This window comes from Scyliorhinus canicula, chromosome 11 (assembly GCF_902713615.1).
Source record: "Scyliorhinus canicula chromosome 11, sScyCan1.1, whole genome shotgun sequence".
Lineage (NCBI taxonomy): Eukaryota > Metazoa > Chordata > Chondrichthyes > Carcharhiniformes > Scyliorhinidae > Scyliorhinus > Scyliorhinus canicula.
Genome location: NC_052156.1, coordinates 141,966,707 through 141,994,346, shown reverse-complemented (window position 1 = coordinate 141,994,346; position 27,640 = coordinate 141,966,707). Strand labels below are relative to the sequence as shown.

Genomic DNA, 27,640 nt, shown 5'->3' with positions numbered 1-27,640 from the left:
CTGATAAATCTCTGCATCCTTTCAAGTGCTATCACATGCCTCCTATAATGTGGATTTCAGAACTGCACACAATACTCTAGCTGTGTCCGAACCACCGTTTTACACAGTTCCAACGTTAAATCCTATGCTTCAGCTAATAAAAGGCAAGTAAGTATACCATATGCCTTCTTTCCAATGTTCCACAAAATAAACAAACTGCAATTTTCTTTGAAAAGAGCAGCTTGATATCGCCAAGATTATGAAGATAATCATGACAGTTTCCAAGTAAGGCTTCTGATGCACTATAGACACTCACTTACCACTCTCTCTGAACAAAATGCAGCATGTTCTCAATCGTGTTAAATTCACAGACCATGTAAAGCCCCCAAAGACCAGTATCTGTGTAACAGGTGTTGAATGATTGGAAACTGTGGCAGAGATTACCCTGGCAAGCAATCTGTGCCAACTTACTGGACAAGTTCTGTTTATAAAAAAAAAAGCATAAATTGTTTATTCAGACAGTCAAATTAATTCTAAACTAGAACATATAAAGCAATTTAAAAACCTGAATGGTGGCTATAGAGGAGAACAGTTAGCTAATTTGACTGTTTGGAAAGAGGCATGGTATTCAAAACTACTTAAATGCTAGATGTATGGCCCAGGGTGGTGTGACCTAATGCTGTGGATCTTGGGTTGCCTAAACACATGCAACAGCCCAAAACTCAGTTGATAAACAACTGTGAAATGGATAGAAAAATATCAGTGAACCTGTTTGCAAACTGGCTTTGTAATAAAAATCAGAAAATGGCAAATTTAAAAAAAAGATTGTTTTGAGGTTACCAGTGATTGGTGGGATTTTACCAGGGTCTGTTTGGTGCTACCTGTGCAGTTAACACTTTCAGGAAAGGAGCGAACCAAATTTGAAACAGAAGTCCCTAATGCAATCTAGCAAAGTGATGAGAGGTTTATTTCCCAATTTCAGGTGCTGTTGGAATTTACAATATGTGGAAGTTTCAGTTTAGCTTTATCACCACCAAAAGTACATGTATTTTATTAGCAAATTAGGTACACTTAGCCACAACGTCCCTTAAGCTAAACGTTTGCAAGTTCAAAAGGATGGTACAAATTAGTAATAGGCTCTACAAGACAAAACTATTTTTGTTGGGATTTTTCCACTACTTACCGCGCCACCACCAAAAGAACGGTCCCAGTTACCAATCAGGGTGTTTGCCACCATCAGAGGAATGGTGTCTGCATGTGACCAGCCAACAGCTTCAACAGCAATTGCAATATGAGCCAACGGCATCTTATCATCTCTTACACGAATCTGTTACAAACAAAATCAGTCATCACTTTATTGCAAATCTGCTGCAATTATCAGAATACTAGGAAATAAGCCCAATGGTAAAATATCTGAATCAAAGTCTAACAATGTGTTGGAGATGAGAAAATAAATTACGCATTTTAACACTATACAACATTACAGACATGACTTAATACACATTTTGAGAGAGTAAATATTAATATTCCAGAATTGAAACAACTCTAAATTCACAACTAACATCAAGAAATAAGGAGTCCTGGAGTCAGTCACTTAACCCTGCTCAGTTCAATTAGAAGATTTACTACTTCTCAACTCAAATTCTTAAAGAGTAACATAATGAGATACATATAATTTTACAAACTTAATACATAGAACATCAAAGTAGTTACCAAATAATTGTTACACAATTAGAGGTAAACTTTCTTGGCTTCTCTTTGCTCTCTCCTACTAGTTAACATCAAGGGGTAAAGTTGTGCAACCAAGTAAAATGTGATGATTAACAAAGGAACTCATTCAGTCCTTTGCTTTCCCAATTGGTTCACAAAATACATTTGTTTTTGCTACACGAGAATGAAGAAATGACACACAAACGACTGGAAAGATGAAAGGACACATAGACAACTGGTGGCGATCCATCATGCTCTCAAACCTACAAGGATGCTGCAGATCTCTTCAGCTCGCAAGGAAGTGTGCAAAGTTACACACAAATTGAAGAAACAAAGATTGATTTCGTAGCAGCCACTTGTCATGACCAAACTGTAGAGAGGGAATTGCAACCAAGTCACCCGCCCACATGCTCAGTCTTGCAATAGAATGGAGACTGTGAGAAGTATTAGGTCTTCGTGCACATACCTCACTTCCTGTGAATTTACAGGGAGGCAGATCTGGTGTGGCATTACCGTCATAGGTCGTTAATAAATTACCAAAATGTTGTTTTGCCAAGTCAACTAATTGTTCATGGCGCACACCTGCAAGAAGGAATTCAAACTTTAAAGAATTGTAAGAAAAATAGGCTGGCAAACGTACAAAAAAAAATTAATTAATCCAATCAATTTCCAGAGACAGTACTTACAATGTAAATCTGATCAATATGCCAGGAGCAATCTAAACAAAACATGTACAATTCAAATACCTGTATGTCAAGACATTTATCTCTTCCCTCTTGAAGCTGTTGGCTCCTTGTTTGGCTGTGCTTGTGTGCGCGCTGATCAGCTTTCAGTGCTTCACCCAAATGACCATTACTCATGTGTCTGCTGTGACAGTGTCACAGGCTAACAAACTGCATGGAGCAGTACAGTAAAGTCCAATCCTATCCACAACTCACATTCATATATCTGTGTTTCTAGCAGGGACACAATGTTTGGAGCAGGAACAAAGACCGATGTTCCTTCTCCTTACACCTGGAATACTAACCGGCAGCAGCCCTAGAGAGCGCAAACCAAGGATTGAATCTGGGATCTTTTTCATCTGTGCGACAGATTTACACAAAATTAACCTAGCTACTTGGGGTACATCACTGGGGTTAAGTATAAAAATAAAGCAGTTACAGTGCAAATTATACTTGCATGGGATTTTCAGCTTACAGATCAGTCAAAGCAATGAAGAAAAACTCAAACAGTAACACTTAGTTAAATCTTCAGCAAAATCCCGTGAAAATATAAAACCATTTTCTACAAACATGGATCAAAATAATAAACTGTATATTAAGCTTCATATTAATGCTCAAGAGTGGCACTTCCAAATAAACTCTTCTTTCCATCCAGCAGCACATCCTACCTTAATAAATGTCCATATCAATAACAAAATAAATGAAACTGACCAACTACACCAAAACTGTACACTCAGTTGCCTGAAAGCACTGTGAAGAAGATCATTCCTTATTAGAAGAATCAACTGAAAATATTCTAACCTCCAGCAGCAGCCAATACCATTCTTGGTCCTTTGTAGTGTGTTGTGATATACTCCACTAAGTCATTCCGAGTTATGGATCTGTTACAATAATTATTCTAGTGAGTTTAAATATTAGGAAAAAGTTTCAAGACGACAATTAGGACACAAGTACATACAAATACATACTTAATGTTTTCTGTAGGGCCCAAGATGGTACGGCCTAAAGCTGTAGCCTGATAGGCTGTTGCATGCAGATAGTCAAATACTACTTCCTGAAGATTGGTTTCAACTTCTTGCATTTCCCTTAGAATAACTCCTCGCTCACGTTCAATCTCGGCCCCTCCCAAGGTACTGTTCTGGATAATGTCTGCGAGGATTTCTACAGCTGTGTGCAAAGCATCAAAAATGTATATTTATTTTTTTAACATGATGTTTTTATGACGAAGTTCAGTGACTGAATCCTGTAACATTATTATGCAGCATACCATGTTTTAACAGCAGACAGATAATTATATGTTCTGGAAATCACAATGCCGATTAATTTAAATCCATTGTGAATATAAAGAGCACATTACTCTGTGTGCGGGGTGCAGGCGGATGCATCCCTTCCAGTTATTAGAGACATGGCCACAAAAGAAATTTAATTTACAGAGCTTTGGCTCTTTTTAAAGTAAGAGAACTTTATGTTCTATAGCATTCAGGTTCAAAATCTAATTAGACATTAATTGAATCACCTCTGGGCAGATCTTTAGAAAATGCTTTAGCATAATACACCGTTTGTTCTCTTGATGTGTATGCATTTAAATGGGCTCCCATGTTCTCGATTTCAAGTTCCAAGTCTAGCTGAGAGCGTTTCTTTGTGCCCTGTGGGGGAAGGAGGAAGAATAGGTTTACTGGCAGTGTATTGAATTGCGATGAAAGAACAGGAACATGCTTTTTTGTGCCCATTACACTATGTCTGACCCTGAACTGAGCTTCAAACTCAACACCTAGTCCACCCCCCAAAGTTGACAATCCACCTCCAAGATATAGCCCATGTCCAATCCACAACCCGATCTCAACACATAAGCTCAACTTCTCCAACGCTCTCCTCATCAGTCTCTCAAGTTGCGCTCCACATAAACTCCAACAGTCTCAAACTCCAACAATTTCATACTGTCTCACCCATTACCCCAGAACTACCTGAATTACCAAGGAATAACAGCAGAGGCCCTATGGCAACAGGAATGGCCCTATGGCACCATTAAGAATCACTTCCTCATCACAGATCCCACAGCCCGCCCACCCGGCTTTAACCTGCTATGCCAAATTGGTGCTCAACTATTTCCACACTGGCCAAGGCCTTTGTGCAGCAAATCGGCACAAGTGAGGCCTTGCAGGCAACTCAGATTGCAGCTGTTGTGCATCCCAATCAAGACCTCATCATGGAAGACTGCTCGCTAACAAAATTCAGGAGCTCCATTTAGCTACTGCAGAAGCTATTCCCGGGCTTGGTAATTACTGCACATGCTAAAACCCCGAACTTGGTGAATGTTACTGGTTCCCTGTGTTCAGCACAAATGTTTACACACCCTCAATCCATTCTCCCTCTGCAACCCCCTTGAGTCCCAAACTCTTGCTTGCAATCTCAGTTCTTCCAATTCTAGTTGTTTATGTCCCATCTTCTTCACCCCATCATCACTCATGAAAATATTGATGTCTTATTCCCAAAATGCTTTTCTTCCCAATCACTCCTGCTTGCTACATCTAAAACTTCCTCAAAGCCTACCCTTTCCCCAACTCCACTTAATTCTATTCCGTACTCCAACTCAGGTCTGATTGTCACTTAATAAGGCTGTTGTGACATTTTACTACATGAAAAGGTAGTATATAAATGAAAGCTGCTACTTTTAAAATACTTTATGAATACAGGCTATAAACACTGATGGTAGGCGTCGAGTTACTTTGAAAGCCATGTGCTCCAAGAAGTGAGCTGTTCCATTGTTTTTCTCGTTCTCATAGCGGCTCCCAGCATCAATCCACAGGCCAACCTACAGAAAGCAGAAGACTATACTCAGGAATAAGCATATAAATTTGAATCAAAGCCAAATGATTTCTTCACAACAATACCTAAAGGTAATCCAGGCTCCCCTAACAAGTAATTACATAGTCTCTGTTTTTATTACTATTGAAAATCCAATCCAGATGCATTTGCACCCATGATTTCAACATGGCAGATGCAACATGCAAGCTTATATCACAGATCATTAGGATGGCATGGTGGTGCAGTGGTTAGCACGGCTGTCTCACGGCATCGAGGACCCATGTTTGATCCCGGCCCCGGGTCACCGTCCGCATGGCTTTTGCACATTCACCCAGTGTCTGCATAGTTCCAATGCCCACAACTCAAAAAAAGATGCGCAGGGTAGGTTGATTGGCCACGCTAAATTGCCCCCTAATTAGAAAAAAATAATTGGGTATTCTAAATTTCTATTTTAAAGAAATAGATTGTTACACAAAAGCATCTCTTGACCTGATTTTTGACAAGAAATTCATGGAAAATTGTAACGGGGAGGGTTGTTCTCAGATCCGAGAAGATGTTGTTTTCTTATTGAGTCACCTCACAAAAATTTATCGGTGAAAAAAAGTGTTTAATTTTTTTTAAAATTCCCAGAAATAGTTACCTAATAGTTAATTCAGCTACACATAGGAAAAATGACAATTGCTGGAGGTCTTAATATGGGGTAACAATTAGAAAGGTATGGCTGGTCATTGGCACCAATAGAACAGGACAGAAGGACAAAGCAGAGTAAGAATAAATGGATGATTCTTAGGCAGGCAAAGTATTGCTAGTGACACTGCATGTTGGGACCCCTCTCATTCACCATTTACATAAATGATCTGCACGTGGGCACAGATATATAGAAAATCATTGACGATACTAAATTGGGGAACATGGCAAACTGAGAAAGAAATAAATTATAGAAAAAAATCTTTAAAACAGGGAGGGAAGTGGCAAATATAAGTCTACACTGATAAATGTGCAGTGGTATATTTTGAAAAAATATTGAACAGAAAAATTGCCTGAACACAAAAAACTCAGTGGAATGAGAAACATGATAAGGCAGACGGTATATAGCAAAAGCCATAAAATGGCGAATGGGACTCTGCTGTACGATAGCTTCACTGGGAAGCTGCCAGCTATGAAATGACTTAGGCAAGAGACTTAAAAAAAAAGTATGGGGCTAAATTTACTTAAGCAGAATACATTATGGAGAGATACAGTAGAAATGTTCAAAATTATGAATCTGAGAGGATAAAAGATTATTTCTCCTGGTATTAAAAAATAAAATATTGGTAAGATCATTTTTTTCCACACAGGTTTATTAAAATTTGAATACTTTAACAAATGTCTGTTGAAGCTGTCAGTTATGATATCCAAGAGGAAATTCTATAACTATTGAATGATGCAGGGAAATAGAACTAGTGTTGATAGTTTCAATAAGGAAACTTGCATAGGCACAATAAGCTAAACAGCCTCCTCTGTGACTGCGTAGTCAATAGTTTTTTGGCTACTAAGATAATTAAGGGATTTAGGTTTAGTACAGAAATGAAATGAAATGAAAAAATGAAAATGAAATGAAAATCGCTTATTGTCACGAGTAGGCTTCAATGAAGTTACTGTGAAAAGCCCCTAGTCGCCACATTCCGGCACCTGTCCGGGGAGGCTGGTACGGGAATCGAACCATGCTGCTGGCCTGTTTGGTCTGCTTTAAAAGCCAGCGATTTAGCTGAGTGAGCTAAACCAGAAAGGAGGAGTCGGAGATAAATCAGTCATGATCAGTCATCATCTTGTTGATTGGGGTTCCTGGGGTTAAGGGGATGGGGTAGAGAGGTGTGTGCTCGAGTGGAGTGCTCTTTCCAAGGGCCGGTGCAGACTCGATGGGCCGAATGGTCTGCTTCTGCACTGTAAATTCTATGATTCTATGATTTGCGGAGTTTAGCACAGGGCTAAATTGCTGGCTTTGAAAGCAGACCCAGGCAGGCCAGCAGCACGGTTCAATTCCGTACCAGCCTTCGCGAACAGGCACCGGAATGTGGCGACTGGGGGCTTTTCACAGTAACTTCAGTTGAAGCCTACTTGTGACAATAAGCGATTTTCATTTCATAGATTTGAAGAGGCAAATGGTTTTACTCTTGCTCCTATTTAGTGTTCTCCATGTGTCTATACCGTTGACACATTTAACCAAATGATCTTCCTCCATTGCCTCGTCTCTGTCACCCAACTGGGTGTGACTGCTTTTGCCCGGTTGTATTCTACCTACCTAGTCATAGTCAGGAAAATACTTGTATTGGCTTTGCTTTCGTCTTCAACACAAAGGAGTACCCCAAGGATCTATCCTTGGCCTCTCCTATTTCACATCTACATGCTGTCACGGCTGTGACACTATCCGGAAACTCAGCATTAGTTTTCACAGGCATGCTAATGACACCCAGCTCTACTACTTCATTGCCCTCTCTTGACTCCTCCACTGTCTCTACTTTGTTGCACTGCTTGCCTGACATCCAGTACTGGATGAATATCAATTTCCTCCAATTAAATATTGTGAAGAAGAAAGTAATTGACTTTAGTCCCTGCCACAAAAGCAGATCCCTAACGACTGACTCCATCCCTCTCCTTAGCAACCAACCAAGGGCTGAACCAGATGGTTTGCAACCTTAATAGTAATAATCTTTATTGTCACAAGTAGGCTTACATTAACACAGCAATGAAATTACTGTGAAAAGCCCCAGTTGCCACTGTTCAGGTGCACAGAGGGAGAATTGAGTATGTCCAGATTACTTAACAGCACGTCTTTCGGGACTTGTGGGAGGAAACTGGAGCACCCGGAAGAAACCCACGCAGACACAGGGGGAATGTGCAGACTCCACACAGACAGTGACCCAAACCTGGAATCGAACCTGGGACCCAGGCGCTGTGAAGCAAAAGTCATCTAACATGCACCAACCCCAGTTCACCCACTACTCCTTTGCTGCCATACACTGGCTCTCAGTTAAGCAATGCTTCAATTTTAAAATGTTCATTCTGGTTTTTAAATCCCTCCATGGTCCACCCCTCACCAATTGTATAAATCTGCCCAGCCCTACAACCCTCCATAGCTGCACTCATCCAGCTCTGGCCTTTTGATTTTAATTGCTTCATGATTGGCAACCATAACTTCCGCCGCAGAGGCTGTAAGCTCTGGATTCCCTTACTAATCCCTTCCACACTCCTTTAGAACATTCCTTAAAACCTACCTGTTTGATCAAGTTTTTGGTCATCTGCCCTTTTATCCAAAATAGAATTCTAAGTAACCAAAGATTAAATTACTTTGCAGAGCATGGGAACACGCAAAATGTGACTATTTTTCAAAATGAAAGGAAGTCGAAGATGAAGCACTTAATTTATAGTTCTGTAAATCTTGACTTCCCTACATTCAAGGTATTTGAAGCTATGATGATGGAAGTTTAAGAGATTATATTGATGGAGTTTAATTAGAAAAAGTAAGCGTAGATTTGAGAAGACAGTGGTACTTCATGTATTACTGAATATATCTGAAGAGATTAAATATCTATTGAATTGACTGAGGCACTGAAATAAGAATACTTGGAATTAAAACCAACATATTGGGCTGGATAGGGGTTTTAAGAAGCAATAATGGGTATGTACTTAGATTGGCAGGGTGTGACTCAGTATTCCCCAAGGATCCCTACTGGGGTCCCAACTTTTCATTACATTTATAAATGACTTGGCTGAAGAAATAGTGAGTGAGCTGTTTTTCTAAAATAAAAGCAAAATATTGCAGATGCTAGAGATCTGAAATAAAAACGGAAAGTGCTGGAAAAACTAAGTAGCATCTGTGGAAAGAGAAAACAGTTAAACATTTTGAGTCCAAGATGACTCTTTGGAAACCAATGCTCAGTTTGGGTCTGCCTGGACCACCCGGCACCAGACATTCTTTGTCCAAACATGGAAAAAACAGCTGCATTCCAGAGGTAAAGCGAGAGTGACTAATCTTGACATCAAAGCAGTATTTGACAAAGTGTGGCATTAAGGAATCCTTGCAAGTTTGAAGTAAATTGGAATCAGGGGAAGATTCTCCACTGGTGGGAGTCATACCCAGTACAAACAAAGATGGTTGTGGTTACTGGAGGCACACAATGCATCAGATGTGATCCTACTGGATATAATCTTAAAATTATATTTCTTGATCTATAAAAGGACTCCCGAGCTTTAGTTCATGTAAGATTGATCAAATTGCTTATTTTACTCTTCTGTATCATCAGCTGCTCTTCAAAGAAACCCCAACATGGTGAGGTGCCATCATCAACCTCAGTATTGGTGGCAGTCAGAGACAGTTACTGTCAAGCTGACATTTTCTTTCACAAGTCTTTCCTTGGAGAGAGGGAAGTAAAGTAACATCCCAAAAGACAAAACACAACTTGTAGAGCTTGCAGGCTCAAATTATCAAGCAACGCTAATGAACCCATATCAGTTCTAACATATGGCAACCCAGCAACAGCAAAGTTATTTGCTTGGTTGATGAGTCATATCCTTTAGGGTGCAGCAATGCCAATTAATAGTTCAATTAAGCATGCGAGCCACATCACAGAAAATGAAGTAATATATCATTATTACATTCGCCAAGGTAGAGGAGGAATGAGCACGCAGGAAAATAAACCAATAGCAGGGATACAACAAAGGTCTTAGTTTCATCATCAGAGAGACTCAAGGCGATGCATATAGCTTTAAAAGATGAAGTAAGAGAGTAAAATCAAGTCAAAATGGCAGAGCTCATCATAGGTAAAATAGGACTATGTTGATCCCAAACCTGAAATGCCAGGTTCAATGCATAATCACTGAACAACTTCAAAACTGTTGTCGTGCATGTTTGCAGAATCTTGGAGACAGTAAGAAGCTGACAAAAGCAGAGGTGATCTGTAAGAATTTGGAAGCTCCATTAGATCTAGAATATCTCCAGGAATGCAGCGCACTTATTTCTCCCCTCGTGGGCCCTTTGAATCTCAACCACAGAATAAAGAGTAGGCAGCATGAGCCAGGACAAAGATCTCTAGGCAACCAGAACTTGAGGCAACACAACACACAAACAGAAAAGCAAGTAAAAAATGTCAATATTTCTTGTATTTAATTTCCTTTAACATTTTTAGAAATGTTTTGCTTCTGGTCTTGTGTTGATTATTTTAATTATCCTAAGAACCTTGGGTGTTGACAGTGATATGCTCACAATGAAATTTATTTTCAACCTTAGTGATGATGGTTTCTCCATTGTTGTCAATGGTGACAGTCTTATGATTTATCTCCATTGATACAGTTTTAAATTCTTATATGTGAGGGATTTTTTCCCACACACACAATTTTAGATGTCAGATTGATTTAAAGGCTGATCTTTCCTGATTCATGTCCTTTTGGAGTCTCTTCTTTTCAAACTTGATACAACTTTCTTCCAGCTTTGTCCTGCCATCAGGGGAGTTGGAGAGTTCCAAACTTATCATCTTTAGTTGAAGCAACTTAATTTCACCCCTGAAAGGTCTGACTCTAATTTTTTGACGATGCCCCCGATTGCCCAATTAGCAGAAATAGTTTATCTCTACTTATCCTGTCTGTATCTCTTAAAAGCTTGAAAGCTTTGATCAAATCATCCTTTAAGCTTCTAAATTTCAGGGAATACAACTCTAATTTGTTTCATCTCTCCTTGTGACTTAACCCTTGGCGTCAAGGTAACATTCTAGTAAATCTATACAGCACTCCCTCCAAGGTTAATAAATACTTCCTAAGGTGTGGCACCCAGAACTGCTCAAATAACTCAAGGTCTGGTCTAACTAGAGCTTTATATAGCTGAAGCATGACTTCTACTTTGTTGTATTTTGTTGCTCTAAATACAAAGGCAAACATTTCATTAGCTTTTTATGATTATTTTCTGTGCCTGTTCTTGACATTTTCATGATCTATTTACCTAGACCCGCAAGCCCACCTCCAGCTTTTCATCACTTAGAAATGACCTTGTTGTATCCCTTTAGATCCAGAGGGCATTCCTCACATTTGACTCCAATTTTACCCATTCACTTAATCTTTCAATATCATTAATATGTTGTGCTTCTTTCTATCCTGCTTACAATATTGCCTGTGTCATCAGCAAATTTGGATGCATTATATTACATAAGAACATAAGAACTAGGAGCAGGAGTAGGCCATCTGGCCCCTCGAGCCTGCTCCGCCATTCAATTAGATCATGGCTGATCTTTTGTGGACTCAGCTCCACTTTCCGGCCCGAACACCATAACCCTTAATCCCTTTATTCTTCAAAAAACTATCTATCTTTACCTTAAAAACATGTAATGAAGGAGCCTCAACTGCTTCACTGGGCAAGGAATTCCATAGATTCACAACCCTTTGGGTGAAGAAGTTCCTCCTAAACTCAGTCCTAAATCTACTTCCCCTTATTTTGAGGCTATGCCCCCTAGTTCTGCTGTCACCCGCCAGTGGAAACAACCTGCCCGCATCTATCCTATCTATTCCCTTCATAATTTTAAATGTTTCTATAAGATCCCCCCTCATCCTTCTAAATTCCAACGAGTACAGTCCCAGTCTACTCAACCTCTCCTCATAATCCAACCCCTTCAGCTCTGGGATTAACCTAGTGAATCTCCTCTGCACTAGTCCCATTACTTAAGTTATTAATGAATACAATGAATAGTTGAAGCCATTACACAAACCCTTATGCGACATCACTAATAACATCCTCCCCATTAGAGTACCTACCCATTATCCCTACACTATCTCTTTCTACTTAACCAATTGCCTAACCAGGGCAATAATTTGCATTCAAATCCATGAGCTTTAGCTAACCGGCTCTTATGAAGAACATCAAATATCTTCTGAATGTCCATATAAGAAAGGTCCAAAGGCATTGCCCTGTCCAATACTTTAGCAACGACATCCTGATGGTCACCATATTTGCACATAATACTGGAATGAACAAGAGTATTCAGCAGTGCAAAAGACTAGAGATTATGTCATACAATAGAGAACAGAGATCTAGATCAGGTGATATTACCCTATAAACTGAAACGTTTGAATGAAATTATTTTACATTGAGTAAATATAATGTGCTTAGAGCAAAATTATAGGTGGTCCATGGGTTCCAAGATACACAAATCAAATAGTCACTGGGAAAAAGCTTGTACATCCTTAATTTAAATAATTCAATAAAGTACAAACAGGTATATACTATGTGGCAATTCAATCCCTGTTTACTAAAATGTTTACACAAGAAAAAGGATTGAGCAAGGGACAAATACAAATTGCATCAATTAGCTGAGTACTCACTGTACATGTTGGAAGACCGGAGTCTTCAGACGTCACTCTCAGTCCATTTTCCAGAAGAGTGACTTCTGTTTCTGGAATATTCAGAACAACATGTGTAGCTGTTGCTTGGGTAGCCTGGAATCGGTTCCAATTGTGTAGGATGGGCTAAATAAATAAGGTAAAAACATACTTTGATAAAAAGGTAAAATCATTGCAGAAAAATACAATTACAAGAAAGATTTGTAATTGACAATGTTCCGAATTACTAATATACACATGCTGCCTGTAAAGTCATTTTTTACGCCTTCCTCGAATTTAAAACTGTTATGGTGATGCAATCCACATTTAAATCTGATTGAACCTCATATTTGCAATTATCTCTAGTTAAAAACAAATTAAAAGCCAATCAGCATTTCTAAATGTTTTACTGCCAAGGAAAGTGAATTCCTTTTTATTCAACCAACCATTCTATTGCTGTGACCTGTGAGCAATATTTAATTACATTTGAAATTCACATTTTTATTCTCCCTCACTAACTTGACAAATTGACGGAACATGCATCTGTTCACGTGATCTTTTATTTTACTAAGCTTTACATATTATAATGGGTTTCCGAGATCTCCCTTTTTCCAACATACATCCAAGAATTTAGGTTTAGATGCACCATTTAAAGTTTTATGTGCAATGTTAATTCACTGGACTACAACTAAGTGGAAAGAGACTGTTGACCAAACAACAGCAAAACCACAGTTCAATAATATGAACTGTAACATAACTCATATTTGCCAGAATCAAAGACAGACGTAATCACAGAAGAAGAGTGGCAATTCTAGAATTTCTTTCACAACCTCAGGACAATCAAAATGCTAACTGTGCAATAGCTTATAATATAGAGAACCCAATATCCACACAGCACGGTGCATAAACAGCAATGAATTAAATGATTATCGACAATTGTAAGAAGTCTGACAACACCAGGTTAAAGTCCAACAGGTTTGTTTCAATTCACTAGCTTTCGGAGCGCAGCTCCTTCCTCAGGTGAATCACCCGAGGAAGGAGCTGTGCTCTGAAAGCTAGTGAATTGAAACAAACCTGTTGGACTTTAACCTGGTGTTGTCAGACTTCTTACTGTGCCCACCCGAGTCCAATACCGGCATCTCCACATTATAGACAATTGGCCAGTGAATTGGGAGAACTTTACTGTTCATCTTCATGAAGTGCCACTGGATATTTTACGTTCACCCGAGGAAGACGTTTAACTTATGAATCAACCAACAGCCAATAGAGTGGGGCGGGGGGGGGGAACAGACAGGAAAGGGTCGGGGAGAAGAAGAAGGGGGGGGGGGGAGAAGAAGAAGGGGGGGGGGGGAGAAGAAGAAAGGGGGGAGAAGAAGAAGAGGGGAGGGTGGAAGGCTACAGGGGAAAGGAGGGGAAGCCAGAAAACAAATGACACAAAGGCCAGAGAGCTTATAACAAGAACACAAGAAAAGGAACCTCCAAGGGAAGGCCGAAAACAGGACAAGGAAAAGGGGGGGGGGGGGGGGGGGGGGGGGGGGGGCAACAACAAAAGGAATGGGGGGGGGGGGGGGGGAAGAGAGAGAGAGAAAAGAGGGCACCGCCCACTTGTACATAGCAGATAACTACCCATTGCACAGTGAAAGGACCCTGAAACAACAAATGATGAGGAGGGGAGGGGGGACCGGCTAAAGGAAATTGACATGTGCATTGTAATCGATGCAGTTATCCTTACTGTTTGTATAGTGGATAATATGTAAAAACTTCAATAAAAACATTTAAAAAAAAACAACCATCCAAAAAAAAGACGTGTGTTAAAAACACTATTCCCTCTGTCAAACCAGCCTGGCAAGGTCAGTAGATAGGAAGGGGGAAGGCGCTGGGAACCTAAATGCTCTTTCAAACTAGCAAGGGGGCTGGACGCGATTCATATACAGAAAACAGGAACGTCTATCTGAACATTATGAGGTCATTTCATATCACTTCAGAGAGTATTTGGCAATTAAATTAAGTGTTAGATGGCATGATTTCCGCACTCTGTGGTCTTGAGGAAGTGGCATGATTAAAGTTATGAATAAATTAACATTTCAACCAAAAGACAGAGGAGTACTCCTTTGCTCAATACAGCCCTGGTATGTCAGCCTAGATTTTGTAGTATAAAGTGGTAAGCACTGCTGCCTCATGGCACTGAGGACCCGGGTTCGATCCCAGCCCCGGGTCACTGTCAGTGTGGAGTTTACACACTCTCCCCATGTCTGTGTGGGTCTCACCCCGACAACCTATAGATGCGCAGGAGGTGGATTGGCCACGCTAAATTGCCCCTTAGTTGGAATTTGTTTTTTCAAAAAGTTTAACGAAAGGGTTTTGTTCTACAATTACCCGAATGTAGACTGGGACAATGGTAAATAGGCAAAAGTTCTTGGATTGTGTTCAGGAAAATTTTCTGCAGCAATATCATAGACTCCCTACAGTGCAGAAGAACCATTCGGCCCATCGAGTCTGCACCAACCTTCTGAAAGAGCACCCTACCTAGGTTTACTCTCCCGCTCTATCCTTGTAGCCTTGCCTAACCAACACATCTTTGGACACTAAGGAGCAATTTAACATGGCCAATCGACCTAACCTGCACATCTTTGGACTGTGGGAGGCAATTGGAGCACCCGGAGGAAACCCACTCAGACATGGGAAGAACGTGCAAATTCCACATAGTCACCCAAGGCTCAAATTTAACCGGGTCCCTGGCACTGTGATGCAGCAGTGCTAACACTGTGCCAGTATGTGCCCAGTCCAACAACGAATACACAGTTTGACCTGAGGTGGGCCAAGTAATCAGTGTCAGTGGGGGACAAGGTTTAGGATGATGATGGGCAATCCAGAGTAAAAATAATTAACTGGAGAAGAGAGAACTTCAATGGGGCTAGAATGGAGCTGGGCAGTTAGACTGGAATGAAAGATTGGCAGGAAAAACTATAACTGAACAATGGGCTACCTTCAAAACAGAAATGGTCCGGACACAGTCATGGTATATTTTCTTGAAAGGGAAGGCAAACAATCCAAGAACTCCTTGGATGAAAAAGGGAGACAGAAATGAAGACAAAGGAAGTAAATGACAGGTGTCAGCTAGAAAATACAGTTGCGAACCAACAGAAGGTTCAGAGGGGAGGTGAAAAAACACACAAGAAGTGAAGGAGGATTATGACAAAAGGCTGGCAGCCGACATAAAAAGGGAATCCCAAATTCTTCTATGAGCATATCAATAGAAAAAGGGTGGTAAGAGGAGTAAGGCCAATTAGGAACCTAAAAGGGAATTTACACATGGAGGCTGGGGGCATGGCTGGTATTAAATGAATACTTTGCATCCGTCTTCATCAAGGCAATAGATGCTACCCAGGACGTGATGACAGATAAGGAAACGTCTGTCCCCAGAAGGTTCAAAATTGATAAGGAGAAAGTGTTAAATAGACTGTCGGTACTTAAAAATTGACAAGGCACCGGGACTGAATGAGATGCATCCAAGGATATTGAAGGAAATGAGAACGTAAATTTCAGGGGTGCTTGCCATAGACAATAGAACATTACAGCGCAGTACAGGCCCTTCAGCCCTCGATGTTGCGCCGACCTGTGAAACCAATCTAAAGCCCATGTACACTATTCCCTTATCATCCATATGTTTATCCAATGACCATTTATATGCCCTTAATGTTGTCGAGTCCACTACTGTTGCAGGCAGGGCATTCCACGTCCTTACTACTCTCTGAGTAAAGAACCTGCCTCTGACATCTGTCCGATATTTATCTCGCTTCAATTTAAAGCCATGTCCCCTCATGCTAGCCATCACCATCCGAGGAAAAAGGCTCTCACTGTCCACCCTATCTAATCCTCTGATCAGCTTGTATGCCTCAATTAAGTCACCTCTTAACCTTCCTCTCTCTAACGAAAACAGCCTCAAGTGCCTCAGCCTTTCCTCATAAGGTCTTCCCTTCATACCAGGCAACATCCTGGTAAATCTCCTCTGCACCCTTTCCAATGCTTCCATGTCCTTCCTATAATGCGGCGACCAGAACTGCATGCAATACTCCAAATGCGGCCGCACCAGTTTTGTACAGCTGCAACATGACCTCATCTCTGCAAAACACAATCCCTCTACCAATAAAAGCTAACACACCGTACGCCTTCTTAACAACCCTATCAACCTGGGTGGCAACTTTCAGGGATCTATGTACATGGACACCAAGATCTCTCTGCTCATCCACACTACCAAGAATCTTACCATTAGCCTAGTACCCTGTACTCCTGTTACTCCTTCCAAAATGAATCACCTCACACTTTTCTGCATTAAACTCCACTTGCCACCTCTCAGCCCAGCTCTGCAGCATATCTATGTCCCTCTGTAACCTGCAACATCCTTCCGCACTGTCCACAACTCCACCGACTTTAGTGTCATCTGCAGATTTACTCACCCATCCTTCTATGCCCTCCTCCAGGTCATTTATAAAAATGACAAACAGCAGTGGCCCCAAAACAGATCCTTGTGGTACACCACTAGTAACTGAACTCCAGGCTGAACATTTCCCGTCAACCACCACCCTCTGTTTTCTTACAGCTAGCCAATAGAAGACAAAGGGTGGTGGTTGATGGGAAATGTTCTGACTGGTGTCCAGTTACTCGTGGTGTACCACAGGGATCTGTTTTGGGGCCACTGCTGTTTGTCATTTTTATAAATGACCTGGAGGAGGGCGCAGTAGGATGGGTGAGTAAATTTGCAGATGACACTAAAGTCGGTGGAGTTGTGGACAGTGCAGAGGGATGTTACAAGTTACAGAGGGATATAGACAAGCTGCAGAGCTGGGCTGACAGGTGGCAAATGGAGTTTAATGCAGAAAAAAGTGTGAGGTGAATCATTTTGGAAGAAATAACAGGAAGACAGAGTACTGGGCTAATGGTAAGATTCTTGGTAGTGTGGACGAGCAGAGAGATCTTGGTGTCCATGTCCATAGATCCCTGAAAGTTGCCACCCAGGTTGAGAGGGTTAAGAAGGTGTACGGTGTGTTAGCTTTTATTGGTAGAGGAATTGAGTTTCGGAGCCATGAGGTCATGTTGCAGTTGTACAAAACTCTGGTGCGGCCGCATTTGGAGTATTGCGTGCAGTTCTGGTCGCCACATTGTAGGAAGGATGTGGAAGCATTGGAAAGGGTACAGAGGAGATTTACAAGTATGTTGCCTGGTATGGAGGGAAAATCTTATGAGGAAAGGCTGAAGGACTTGAGGCTGTTTTCGTTAGAGAGAAGAAGGTTAAAAGGTGACTTAATTGAGGCATACAAGAAGAGGATTAGATAGGGTGGACATTGAGAGCCTTTTTCCTCGGATGGTGATGTCCAGCATGAGGGGACATAGCTTTAAATTCAGGGGAGATAGATATCGGACAGATGTCAGAGGTAGATTCTTTACTCAGAGAATAGTAAGGGCGTGGAATGCCCTGCCTGCAACAGTAGTGGACTCGCCAACACTAAACAATTCAAATGGTCATTGGATAGGCATATGGACGATAAGGGAATAGTGTAGAGGGACTTTAGAGGGGTTTCAGAGGACGGCGCAACACTGAGGGCCGAAGGGCTTGTACTGCGCTGTAATGTTCTATTTTCTGATCCAAACTGCTAAATCACCCTGAATCCCATGCCTCTGTATTTTATGCAATAGCCTAGCGTGGGGAACTTTATCAAACACTTTACTGAAATCCATATCCACCACATCAACTGCTTTACCCTCGTTCACCTGTTTGGTCACCTTCTCAAAGAACTCAATAAGGTTTGTGAGGCACGACCTACCCTTCACAAAACCGTGTTGACTATCCCTAATCAAATTATTCCTTTCTAGATGATTATAAATCCTATCTCTTATAAACCTTTCCAAGACTTTGCCCACAACAGAAGTAAGGCTCACTGGTCTATAGTTACCGGGGTTGTTTCCCCTTCTGGGAGAGTCTGGAACCAGAGGGCATAATATCAGAGTAAGGGGTGGTCTATTTAAGTCAGAGATGAGGAGGAATTTCTTCTCAGAGGGTAGTGAATCTGTGGAATTCTTTTAAAAAAAATTTTTTTTAGAGTACCCAATTCATTTTTTCCAATTAAGGGGCAATTTAGCATGTTCAATCCACCTTCCTTGCACATCTTTGTGTTGTGCGGGCGAAACCCACGCACCTCTGGAATTCTTTACCAGAGGTCTATAAAGGCTGAGACATTATGTTCAAGGCTGAGATAGATAGCTTTTTAGTGAGTATGCAGCTAGTGATGTTTTACTAAAATGTGCTTTAGTTTTTGGAAACTGTGAATATACTTGCAACTTAAAAACAAAACAATTTCATGACAAGGCGGGAAAGCGGAATTGAGGATTATCATATCAGAGACAATCTCATTGAATGGGAAAACAGACTAGATGGCCGAATGGCCTACTTCTGTCCTACTTCTTATGGTCTTAGTGGCGTTCCCCAGGAGTTGGTATTGGGACCCTTGCTTTTCCTGATCTATATTAATGATCTAGATCTCGGTGTACAGGGGGTAATTTTGCAGATTACACAAATCTTGGAAGTATTGAAACTGTTAAGAGGACAGTGTAGAACTTCAAATGGACATAGAATTGGTGGACATGACATATAGGTGGCAGATAAAGTTCAACGTGGAGAAGTGTGATACATTTAGGTCGGAAAATTATGAGGGGCATTATAAAATAAAGTGCAAGATTCTTAAGGGGGTGCAGGTGCAGAGGGATCTAAATGCATAAGTGCACAGATCATTGAAGATGGCAGGATAGGTGAAGAGAGCAGTCAATAAAGCATATAGTATTCTGTACTTTAATAATTAGAGGCCTAGAATACAAAAGCAAGGAGGTTATGCTGAATTTAAACAAGACACTAATTAAACCCCAGCTGGAATACAGTGTCCAGCTTGGGGCACCACATTTAAGGAGGGATGTAAACACGTTATAGAGAGCGCAGAAGAGGTTTATAAGAATGGATCCACAGAGGAGAAGCTTCAGTTATGAGGATAGATTGGACTGTTCTTTTTGGAGGGATGAAGGCTAAGAGGAGATTTCATAGAATTTACAGTGCAGAAGGAGGCCATTCGGCCCATCGGGTCTGCACCAGCCCCGGAAAGAGCACCCCACCTAAGCCCACGTCTCCACCCTTTTCCCCCATAAGCCAGTAACCCCACCCAACCTTTTTGGACACTAAAGGCAATTTATCATGGCAAATCCACCTAACCTGCACAGCTTTGAACTGAGAGAGGAAACCGGAGCACCCGGAGGAAACCCACGCACACATGGGGAGAACGTGCAGACTCAGCACAGACAGTGACCCAAGCCAGGAATCGAACCTGGGATCCTGGTTCGGTGAAGCAATTGTGCTCATCGCTGTTCTAACGTGCAGGTTTGATAAATATGTTCAAAATCATGCAGGATCTGGGTAGGGTAGAAACCGTTGCCACTTGCAAAACAATCAAGAACAGGAGGACTCATATTTAAAGTGATCTACAAGAAGCACAAATGTGGTATGAGAAAAAACGTTTTCATGAAATAAGTGTTTCGGGTCTGGAATGCACTGCCTGGAAACGTGGTGGAGGCAGGGTCAATCAAGGCATTCAATGATTACTTGAATAGAAACAATGTGTAGGGATACAGAGAAAAGGCAGGGGAATGATGCTGGTTTGGAGAGATGGTGCAGCCACAATGGGCCAAATGGCTTCCTACTGCAGTATAACAATTCTGTTATTCTATACTCACGTCACTTGGATCACTCAGGGATGGAGCATGAACCAACAATATGCGTCACCATGGCTGTCTCATTCCTACATCTCAGTAAGAAGTCTTACAACACCAGGATAAAGTCCAACAGATTTGTTTCAAACACTAGCTTTCGGAGCACTGCTCCTTTCTCGGGTGAATGAAGAGGTACATCTTTACACCGTTAATAACGGAGACGCAAAATAACACATTCAAAACAAAGTTCATGTCGACCTGTCACCATTCAGAAGTAAAACTTCATTTTACAGCTTCAATTCTGTCATGACTACTTACTTTACCGTGAAACAAGATCGTTCCCTAACAGCCAAACATTCCCATTCCCTTCCTGAAAACTATCACTGAACAAACTATCACTGAACCACAGCCTGGCCTTGGCCCGGCCACATGAACCACACTCAGCCCACCTTCCCCGGCTGCGGATTCAAAACATCAGCCAGCTCCAAATCGCCAGTTTAAAATGAAAGCAGCCACTGAGCTGGTCGGCTCCGATTTACTACGAGCTGTGCTGCTTCCCCCTCGAACCTACCTGCCGCTTGCCACTGGCCCAAACCCTCCCGAGGAGTCTCAGCCCGGCAGCGCTACTCAGCCGCAGCAGACAGGCCGCCATCTTACTGCCGCCACCGAGCATGCGCGCAACGTCAGGCTGTGCGTCTGACGTCACCGGCAGGCGGCCACACACAGGCCGTTCCAATCGAGCCATGAACGGTTTGATGCTCGGGAGCCCCGAGTGGGGATTGGGTGGGGGGAGGGGGGATACACAGAGCTAGCTGGTTGTTGTTTCGGGTAATATTTACAAAGTCACAAAAAGACTACTTTTGCACATGACATTTCAAGCACCAATATTCATTGTGCTGTGCCAAAGAGTCACCCAGACTGGAAACATTAGTCTCTCTCCACAGAGGCTGTCAGATCTGCTGAGATGGTCCAGTATTTTCTGTTTTTGTTTCAGATACCAGCATCCGCAGTAATTTGCTTTTATATTCATTGTGAAATATTTAATTTAAAAAGGGATGGTAGTTTGGAAATAGCATTTGGGTGTGTTTTTATTCTGCGTAACAGCATGATTATTGTGTGTGGCACAATTACAAATTGCACATTCTGTGAGCTTAAATGGTTTGTATGTATCTTTCACCAGTTCAATAAATAAATCTGGCTAAGATCAAGCTTGGGTTCCAATGTGGTATCAGATGCAATTAATGCCTACTCTTTGTCATCTTGGATCTAGTGGGTCCCTTTTTTGGGGACCACATATTGCATATTGTTTGAATTAGTTTTTGGAGTTACCTTGTAGATGGATTAGTGGTTTGTCCCGTACACTCTACCTTGGAAAGGAATTAAAAAAATTTAAATACTCTTCGACAAAGTTTTAGGCACACCACACAAGATTGTTACTTCCCTGGCCTTGGGTGACTGTGTAGAGTTTGCACCTTCTCCCTGTGTCTGCGTGGGTTTTCTCCGGGTGCTCTGGTTTCCTCCACAGTCCAAATATGCGCAGGTTAGGTGGATTGGCCATGATAAACTGTCTCCAGTTTTGACAAAGAGTCAGCCAGACTCGAAACGTTAGCAGGTCTCTTATTTCTCCACAGATGCTGTCAGACCTACTGAGATTATCCAGTATTTTCAGCACCCGCAGTAATTTGCTTTTATATAAATTGTCCCTTAGTGTCCAAAAATGTGCAGGTTAGGTGGCCTTACATGGATAGGGCAGGGGAGCCGAAGCGGACCTAGATAAGGTGCTCTTTTGGAGGGTCGATCCAGACTCGATGGGCCAAATGGCCTCCTGTACTGTAGAGATTCTGATAGGTCTTCTTCTATGATAGATGTACCTATATAACCATGTCCTGAAATATATATTCTCAAATATAATTTAGGACATGAATAATTTGGAAGTGTGAAAGATATAATTAAACAATAATTGTATTCAAATAGCATTGATTCAAACGTTGGCAAGTAAAGGATTTGGCAACGTTCTGGTAACATTTCAGTGAAACAACCGTACCGCTGATGCCTGAGGCTTAAGGCATTAAAATCGTTGTTGTTAAGTGTTAAACGGCATAATTTATGACATTTTTTATTCGGTTCTTGGAATGTGAGAGTCACTGACAAGGCCAACATTTTGTCGTGATGGAAACCATAAATTAACAACACAAAATGTACTCGCAAGCACAAGATGTGCATTGTCAGATTTAACTATTGTTAAAAGAAAAACTTCCCACTAACAATGAACGGACACACAATTCTTGAAATCTCAGTCCGCCCATTAAAAAACAATCATCCTAATTTGGACTTTTGGGGAATCACAGAGCCATGCAAAACAGGTCAGCGGAATGGTGGTTGTGAGCATTGTAACCGCTGATCAAACTGGACAATGGAGCCACAGGATTGGAGCTGCCACCTGGTGTCTTTCAGTCCAGGAGAGACAGGGTGCCAGTACACATGGCTTGGTGATTTCCAGGTGCCTGCAAGGAGCACGTCGGGTGCGTGGCGTTTGATCTTGCGAAATTTGCGGATTGTCGTTATTTGGCCCGCATCTCCGTCGTTCTGCAGCTAGCATGTTTTTTTTAAAGACGGATCTGGATAACGTGCCGAGGCTTGTGTTGTGAGAGGCGATGGTCGGAGAGAGGGCTGGGATTACGTGCCTAGAGATCTATCGGCCTCTCTCGGCTGTCTGTGTCACAGCAACGGGTAAAGTAGGGACTTTCATCCACAGATACTCGGTGAAGTGCGGCCAGAGTGAGCCAGGAGGCCGACTGGCAGAGGCAAAATCCCGCTGCCACTTCAGGTGAATCTCTAGCCTTCCGCTCCTTTAAAATTGGCCGGATCCAGACTTTGTGGCAATGTCTATTTTCACCCCAAATGTTGCTTTTTCGTTTTCAGAAACCATTTTATTCTTTCTCCCTTCTTTTACAGCAGCGGCCTCGGAAAATTCTCGCGTGGATCCTGGTCAATAGCATTAAGATATAAACTTAAAACATGTTTTTTAAAAGTTGTGCAAAACACCAAACCTTTAATTGCGATGCAGAAGCCCTTTGTTGCCCCCCCCCCCCCCCAAAAAAAAGTACAACTTTTAGACGCGTTTTCAGTGTTGTTCTAAACTTGTAACTATTTAAATATTGTACTCCAGAGCAACTGGATCGACCCTAGATTGTGGTGCTAATCCCTATGACAGTTTTGGCAGCTTTTGTAGTGAAGAATCATTTAAGGAAAGTTTTTTTTAAAACATTCGGAACAGTCTGAAATTCAAATCGGAGTTTCAAAAAGTCGTCGAATCATTTCCTTTCCATTGGGTTTTACTGGAGTGGCTGTCTCCAGCCGCTATTGTCCAACTTTACTAAAAATAGAGATGCAGAGACAGAAAGGGCGGGGGTATTTCAGCAATCCTCCCAGAGAAATAACTACAGCTCATGGGGAGGGGAAGCGTTTAGAGATTCAGACCTACAAAGGGTGAATTGATATTTTAATGTTCATCTTTTATTTGTATTTGGTAGCCACCCCTTTTACGTTATGGACGCAACCGACTATAACCATACTTTTGAAAATGAGGTAAAACACTGGGAAATATCCCCTCATTGTTTCTTCTTTATCCATTTCCACTTTCGAAAACTTTCGCAATTTCCAATCCAATGTCAAACTTTGCCCCAAGTCTGACCTATTGCATGTGGAAATTCTGCTGGCAAAGGCGGGCTGCGGGCAACTTGAAGTCTTCGACGAAGAAATTGAATGAGTGCGGTTCGCAAAGTGTCAATCCAGGGCTGCAGCGTGCGGCCGCTCAGCTTTGCTGCTGGTCTCTTAAAGCTGCTTTTCGGCGAGGCTGGAACAATCGGAGGTTGTTTAGATTTGGCGCTGTTGTTTATTTTAATGGAGGTTGTTGGAATCCAGAAAGAATCTCCCTTTGTGCCTCTGACAAGAGAGCAACTAGACCGAAGCGCTGATTGGTTGGTTTTGTGGGATAATAAGGCAATCACGTGCTGGCTGGAGCTGGGCTGAGGGCTGACATCAGGTTCCTCTTGTGTCACCATCTACAGGCGTGGGGGGTGGGGGGGAACCGGCAGTAACTGGATAAAGTGGCAGACTGCACCCTCACCCCCTCACCCACTGGACCAGTTCCAACTCACAACACATCATCATTTCCATTCAGCAAGGTCCACCAATGTTTTCCCTTTCTATTCTGTGCTCTGCCTTCGCTTCTCTGCTGCTTTTGGAGCTAACAGCTCCGGTTTGCCTAGATGCAACGACGTAAGCTGAGCAACTATTCCTAGCCTTTTTGCGACGAACTTTAGTGTTGTTATTAATGTTCGTGGATAATTCACCAATTTAACACCGCAGCAGCATTTTTTTTTAACCAATCGGAAAGTTTGTTATGTGCGTGTTGTAGCTTTCGCGCGCTATTAATATATTCTCAGCGTTGTGTATAGAGCGTGGGTTAGCGCCAGGATGCTGGTTTAGGAAGGTATGTTCATGAAAATCAGCTCCATCATGGTCCTCAATATCTCAGTGCTACGGGCAGATCGAATAGGTTTTTTATTGCAAGGGGGGGGGGGGGGGGGGGGGGGGGGGGGGGAGAAACAAATCTGACCTAAAATTGGCCAGCTGAGATCAGCGACTCGTTCACCTTCTGAGCAGTTGTCAAGCAGCCTTACCGCAGTGTCATTTAAAGTGCTCTTCTTGGTGGTCGATTTGTGTTGCGCAACTGCTGGTCCGAATTTTTACTACCGACTTGCCTCAATTGCAGCTGCCACTGAGATGTTGGGGGGGGGGGGGGGACCCAGCGCAAAGGGTAGCGAGAGCTATTTTTTTAAATATTAGAAGAACGTAGGTAGGAATGTTCTTTTTAATTTCTACTGGAAAAATAATGAAGCAAATTTATACAACCCCCCCCCCCCCCCCAATGTCAAGTGGTTACTTTGAAAATGTAGCTTTTGCTCTGATTATGTTTATAATGCAGCAGGTTGCAAGCTCTAAGCTGTTGTTAAATAGTTCCTGGAGGGAAAGCCTCACAATTTTGACATTGCTGCACCAATTAAGTTGAAATCTGACTTTAACTTTGACGTTCCACTACCATTTGACATCAGTCCGCATCTGCGACTACACATGGACCTGGAAGTGGCAATTGCTATCGAAGCCTGATATTAAAAGCAAATGACTGCAGATGTTGGAATCTGAAACAAAACAGAAAATACTGGAGAATCTCTTGCAGCATCTGTGGAGAGAGAAAGGCGTGAATGTTTCGAGTCTGGGTTATTCACTGATGCTGAGATTGTCCAGTATTTTCTGTTAATGTCAAATTATTACTGGGTTAACATAATTAGGGAAATGTGAAACTGGGATTTTGTACTTTGTGGACTTATGAATATATATTTTGATAAGTTTGAGGAGTCCTGAACTACATTCGTAGTAATTATTATGTATTCACATGTTTAGATTGCACTGCAGAGCTGAAGGAAAGATGGATGCGAAGCTTGAAGAACAGGTTTCCAGCAGTCATTATCCAAAGGAATCTGTGAAGAAACGATCAGGAAATGTGGGCCGAGACGCAAGAGGGAGCTCATCGTCCCGATCCTCCAGGAAAAGCTTCAGATTGGATTACCGTCTGGAAGAAGATGTGACCAAATCCAAAAGAGGAAAAGATGGCAGATTTGTCAATCCCTGGCCAACCTGGAGTGACATTGCTTTCACCAATTTGCTGAAGTTTGCTGTGATGGAGAAGGACCACACAAACATCCCACATTCAAAAGCGGTGAGTGGTTTGACCAAATACAGATCCTAGGTATTTTAACTGCTTATTATTCATATATGATTGATCAATAATTTGCATTCTTATTTGCATTGCATCCTCAGTGAATGATCCCATGATTATAGTAGGTGCTGTATTTTAAAGCCGCATTTTGATCATTTTCATAATACATGATTATTAATGTCTGCTGCTAAAATATCATTTTTATTTCAAGGAGTGAGGTACAGCCCTCATGAGTGAAAATGTTAAAACAATCTAGTTTGTGCAGTGATCTGGTGTGTTATGGCCCAGGGCGTAGAAACTCCACAGTGCATTATGGAGTCCACCAGACCTACAACCTTTTTGTTGAATTTGGCTGGGATGAGCACAAGAGCCTTCACTTCAGGTGGGATTCATCAGACTTCATAGGCACTTCTATCAAAACAATGTTTGTTATAAGAACGTAGTTAACATATATAAAACAGTTATCAAGAATTTACTATCAGTTACAAACATAAAGAAAACACAACAGCTACAGTAATCTATGTATATAACTCTTAATGAATCCCCGTTAGTAACTGTTCCAATTCAATTACAAAATTCTACAAACCAAAACCCCTTTCAAGGGCATGACCCAGCACACTATGATCTCACTTGAATGGGACTGGTCCTTTCCCTGAGATGCTGATCCAGTTCCAACCAGCAGATTCAAAATTCCTTCCGGAAAACAACTCTATCTTTAAAGTTACCAAACAGTTTGCCACACCCAATGTGCATCAGTTCACTGGAACAGCTGACAGCCACAACCCAGCTGCACTCACAAATGACATAACTGAAGCTGTGCTACAAGTCATGTGATAAGACAAAACCTTTCTTAAAGGGGCACTCACATGACAGGTGGCACTGATTGATGGAGTTCTAACACCAAGTAGAAACTGGGGCTGACTTGGATACATTTGCTTTGTATTGTTCCTAGTATTGGCATGAGACAGGAAAGAAAGTTCAAAGATGAGGTGATGCCGAGCTGAGTTTTAAAAAAAAGCTTGCAGACCAAATAAAGAAAGATTGAGACACGTAGAGAGGAAAAGGCGATACTTGCCTTTATTAGCCGAGGCATAGAATATAAGAGCAGGGAGATTATGATAGAGCTATATAAAACGCTGGTTCGGCTACAGCTGGAGTAGGGTGTGCAGCTCTGATCGCCAGACAGTAAGAAAGAAGTGATTGCACTCGAGCGGGTGCAGAGGAGATTCATAAGGAACGTTTCAAACTCTAGAGAGGTTGGATAGGCTGGGGTTGTTTTCGTTGGAGCAGTGACAGAGGGATAAATAACCAGGGGACATAGAAACATGTGTATGTTAATGTATTAGAGCCAGGAGGAAAGAAGAGACTTCATGGAGCAATATAGATTGCACAGAAAATAAAATGTGAATCATGGGAGGAGACAGGCTAAAGTGAGAGGAGGGTCACCAAATACTTGAGCTTAAAAACTAACCAGACATGTATTACTCTGTACAACATTCTTGCTCAGTAAGTAAATAACTACTAATCTTGAATGATTTTTCTCTTTCAAAAC

General features: G+C 41.7%; 2 protein-coding genes across 7 annotated transcripts in view; one reads left to right on the top strand and one right to left on the bottom strand.

The window, feature by feature from the left end:
• Window positions 1-21,030, bottom strand: part of pmpcb (peptidase, mitochondrial processing subunit beta) — a 32,114-nt gene extending 11,084 nt beyond the window's left edge. Inside the window, exons 1-9 of the mRNA XM_038811560.1 lie at window positions 20,878-21,030; window positions 12,561-12,704; window positions 5,137-5,223; window positions 3,928-4,057; window positions 3,380-3,578; window positions 3,213-3,292; window positions 2,156-2,271; window positions 1,163-1,306; window positions 300-460 (exon numbers count right to left, since the gene is read on the bottom strand). Of these exons, the coding sequence (XP_038667488.1) occupies window positions 300-460; window positions 1,163-1,306; window positions 2,156-2,271; window positions 3,213-3,292; window positions 3,380-3,578; window positions 3,928-4,057; window positions 5,137-5,223; window positions 12,561-12,704; window positions 20,878-20,979 (1,163 nt within the window). The 5' untranslated portion in view covers window positions 20,980-21,030. The remainder of the gene's footprint in view (window positions 1-299; window positions 461-1,162; window positions 1,307-2,155; window positions 2,272-3,212; window positions 3,293-3,379; window positions 3,579-3,927; window positions 4,058-5,136; window positions 5,224-12,560; window positions 12,705-20,877) is intronic.
• napepld (N-acyl phosphatidylethanolamine phospholipase D) overlaps window positions 10,185-27,640 on the top strand; it is a 75,645-nt gene continuing 58,189 nt past the window's right edge. The window contains exons 1-2 of one of the 6 annotated variants that reach the window (XM_038811566.1): window positions 10,185-10,328; window positions 25,773-26,088. In XM_038811566.1, coding sequence (XP_038667494.1) covers window positions 25,798-26,088 — 291 coding nt within the window. In that variant the 5' untranslated portion in view covers window positions 10,185-10,328; window positions 25,773-25,797. The other 5 variants (XM_038811564.1, XM_038811561.1, XM_038811562.1 and 2 more) reach the window with 5 other exon arrangements.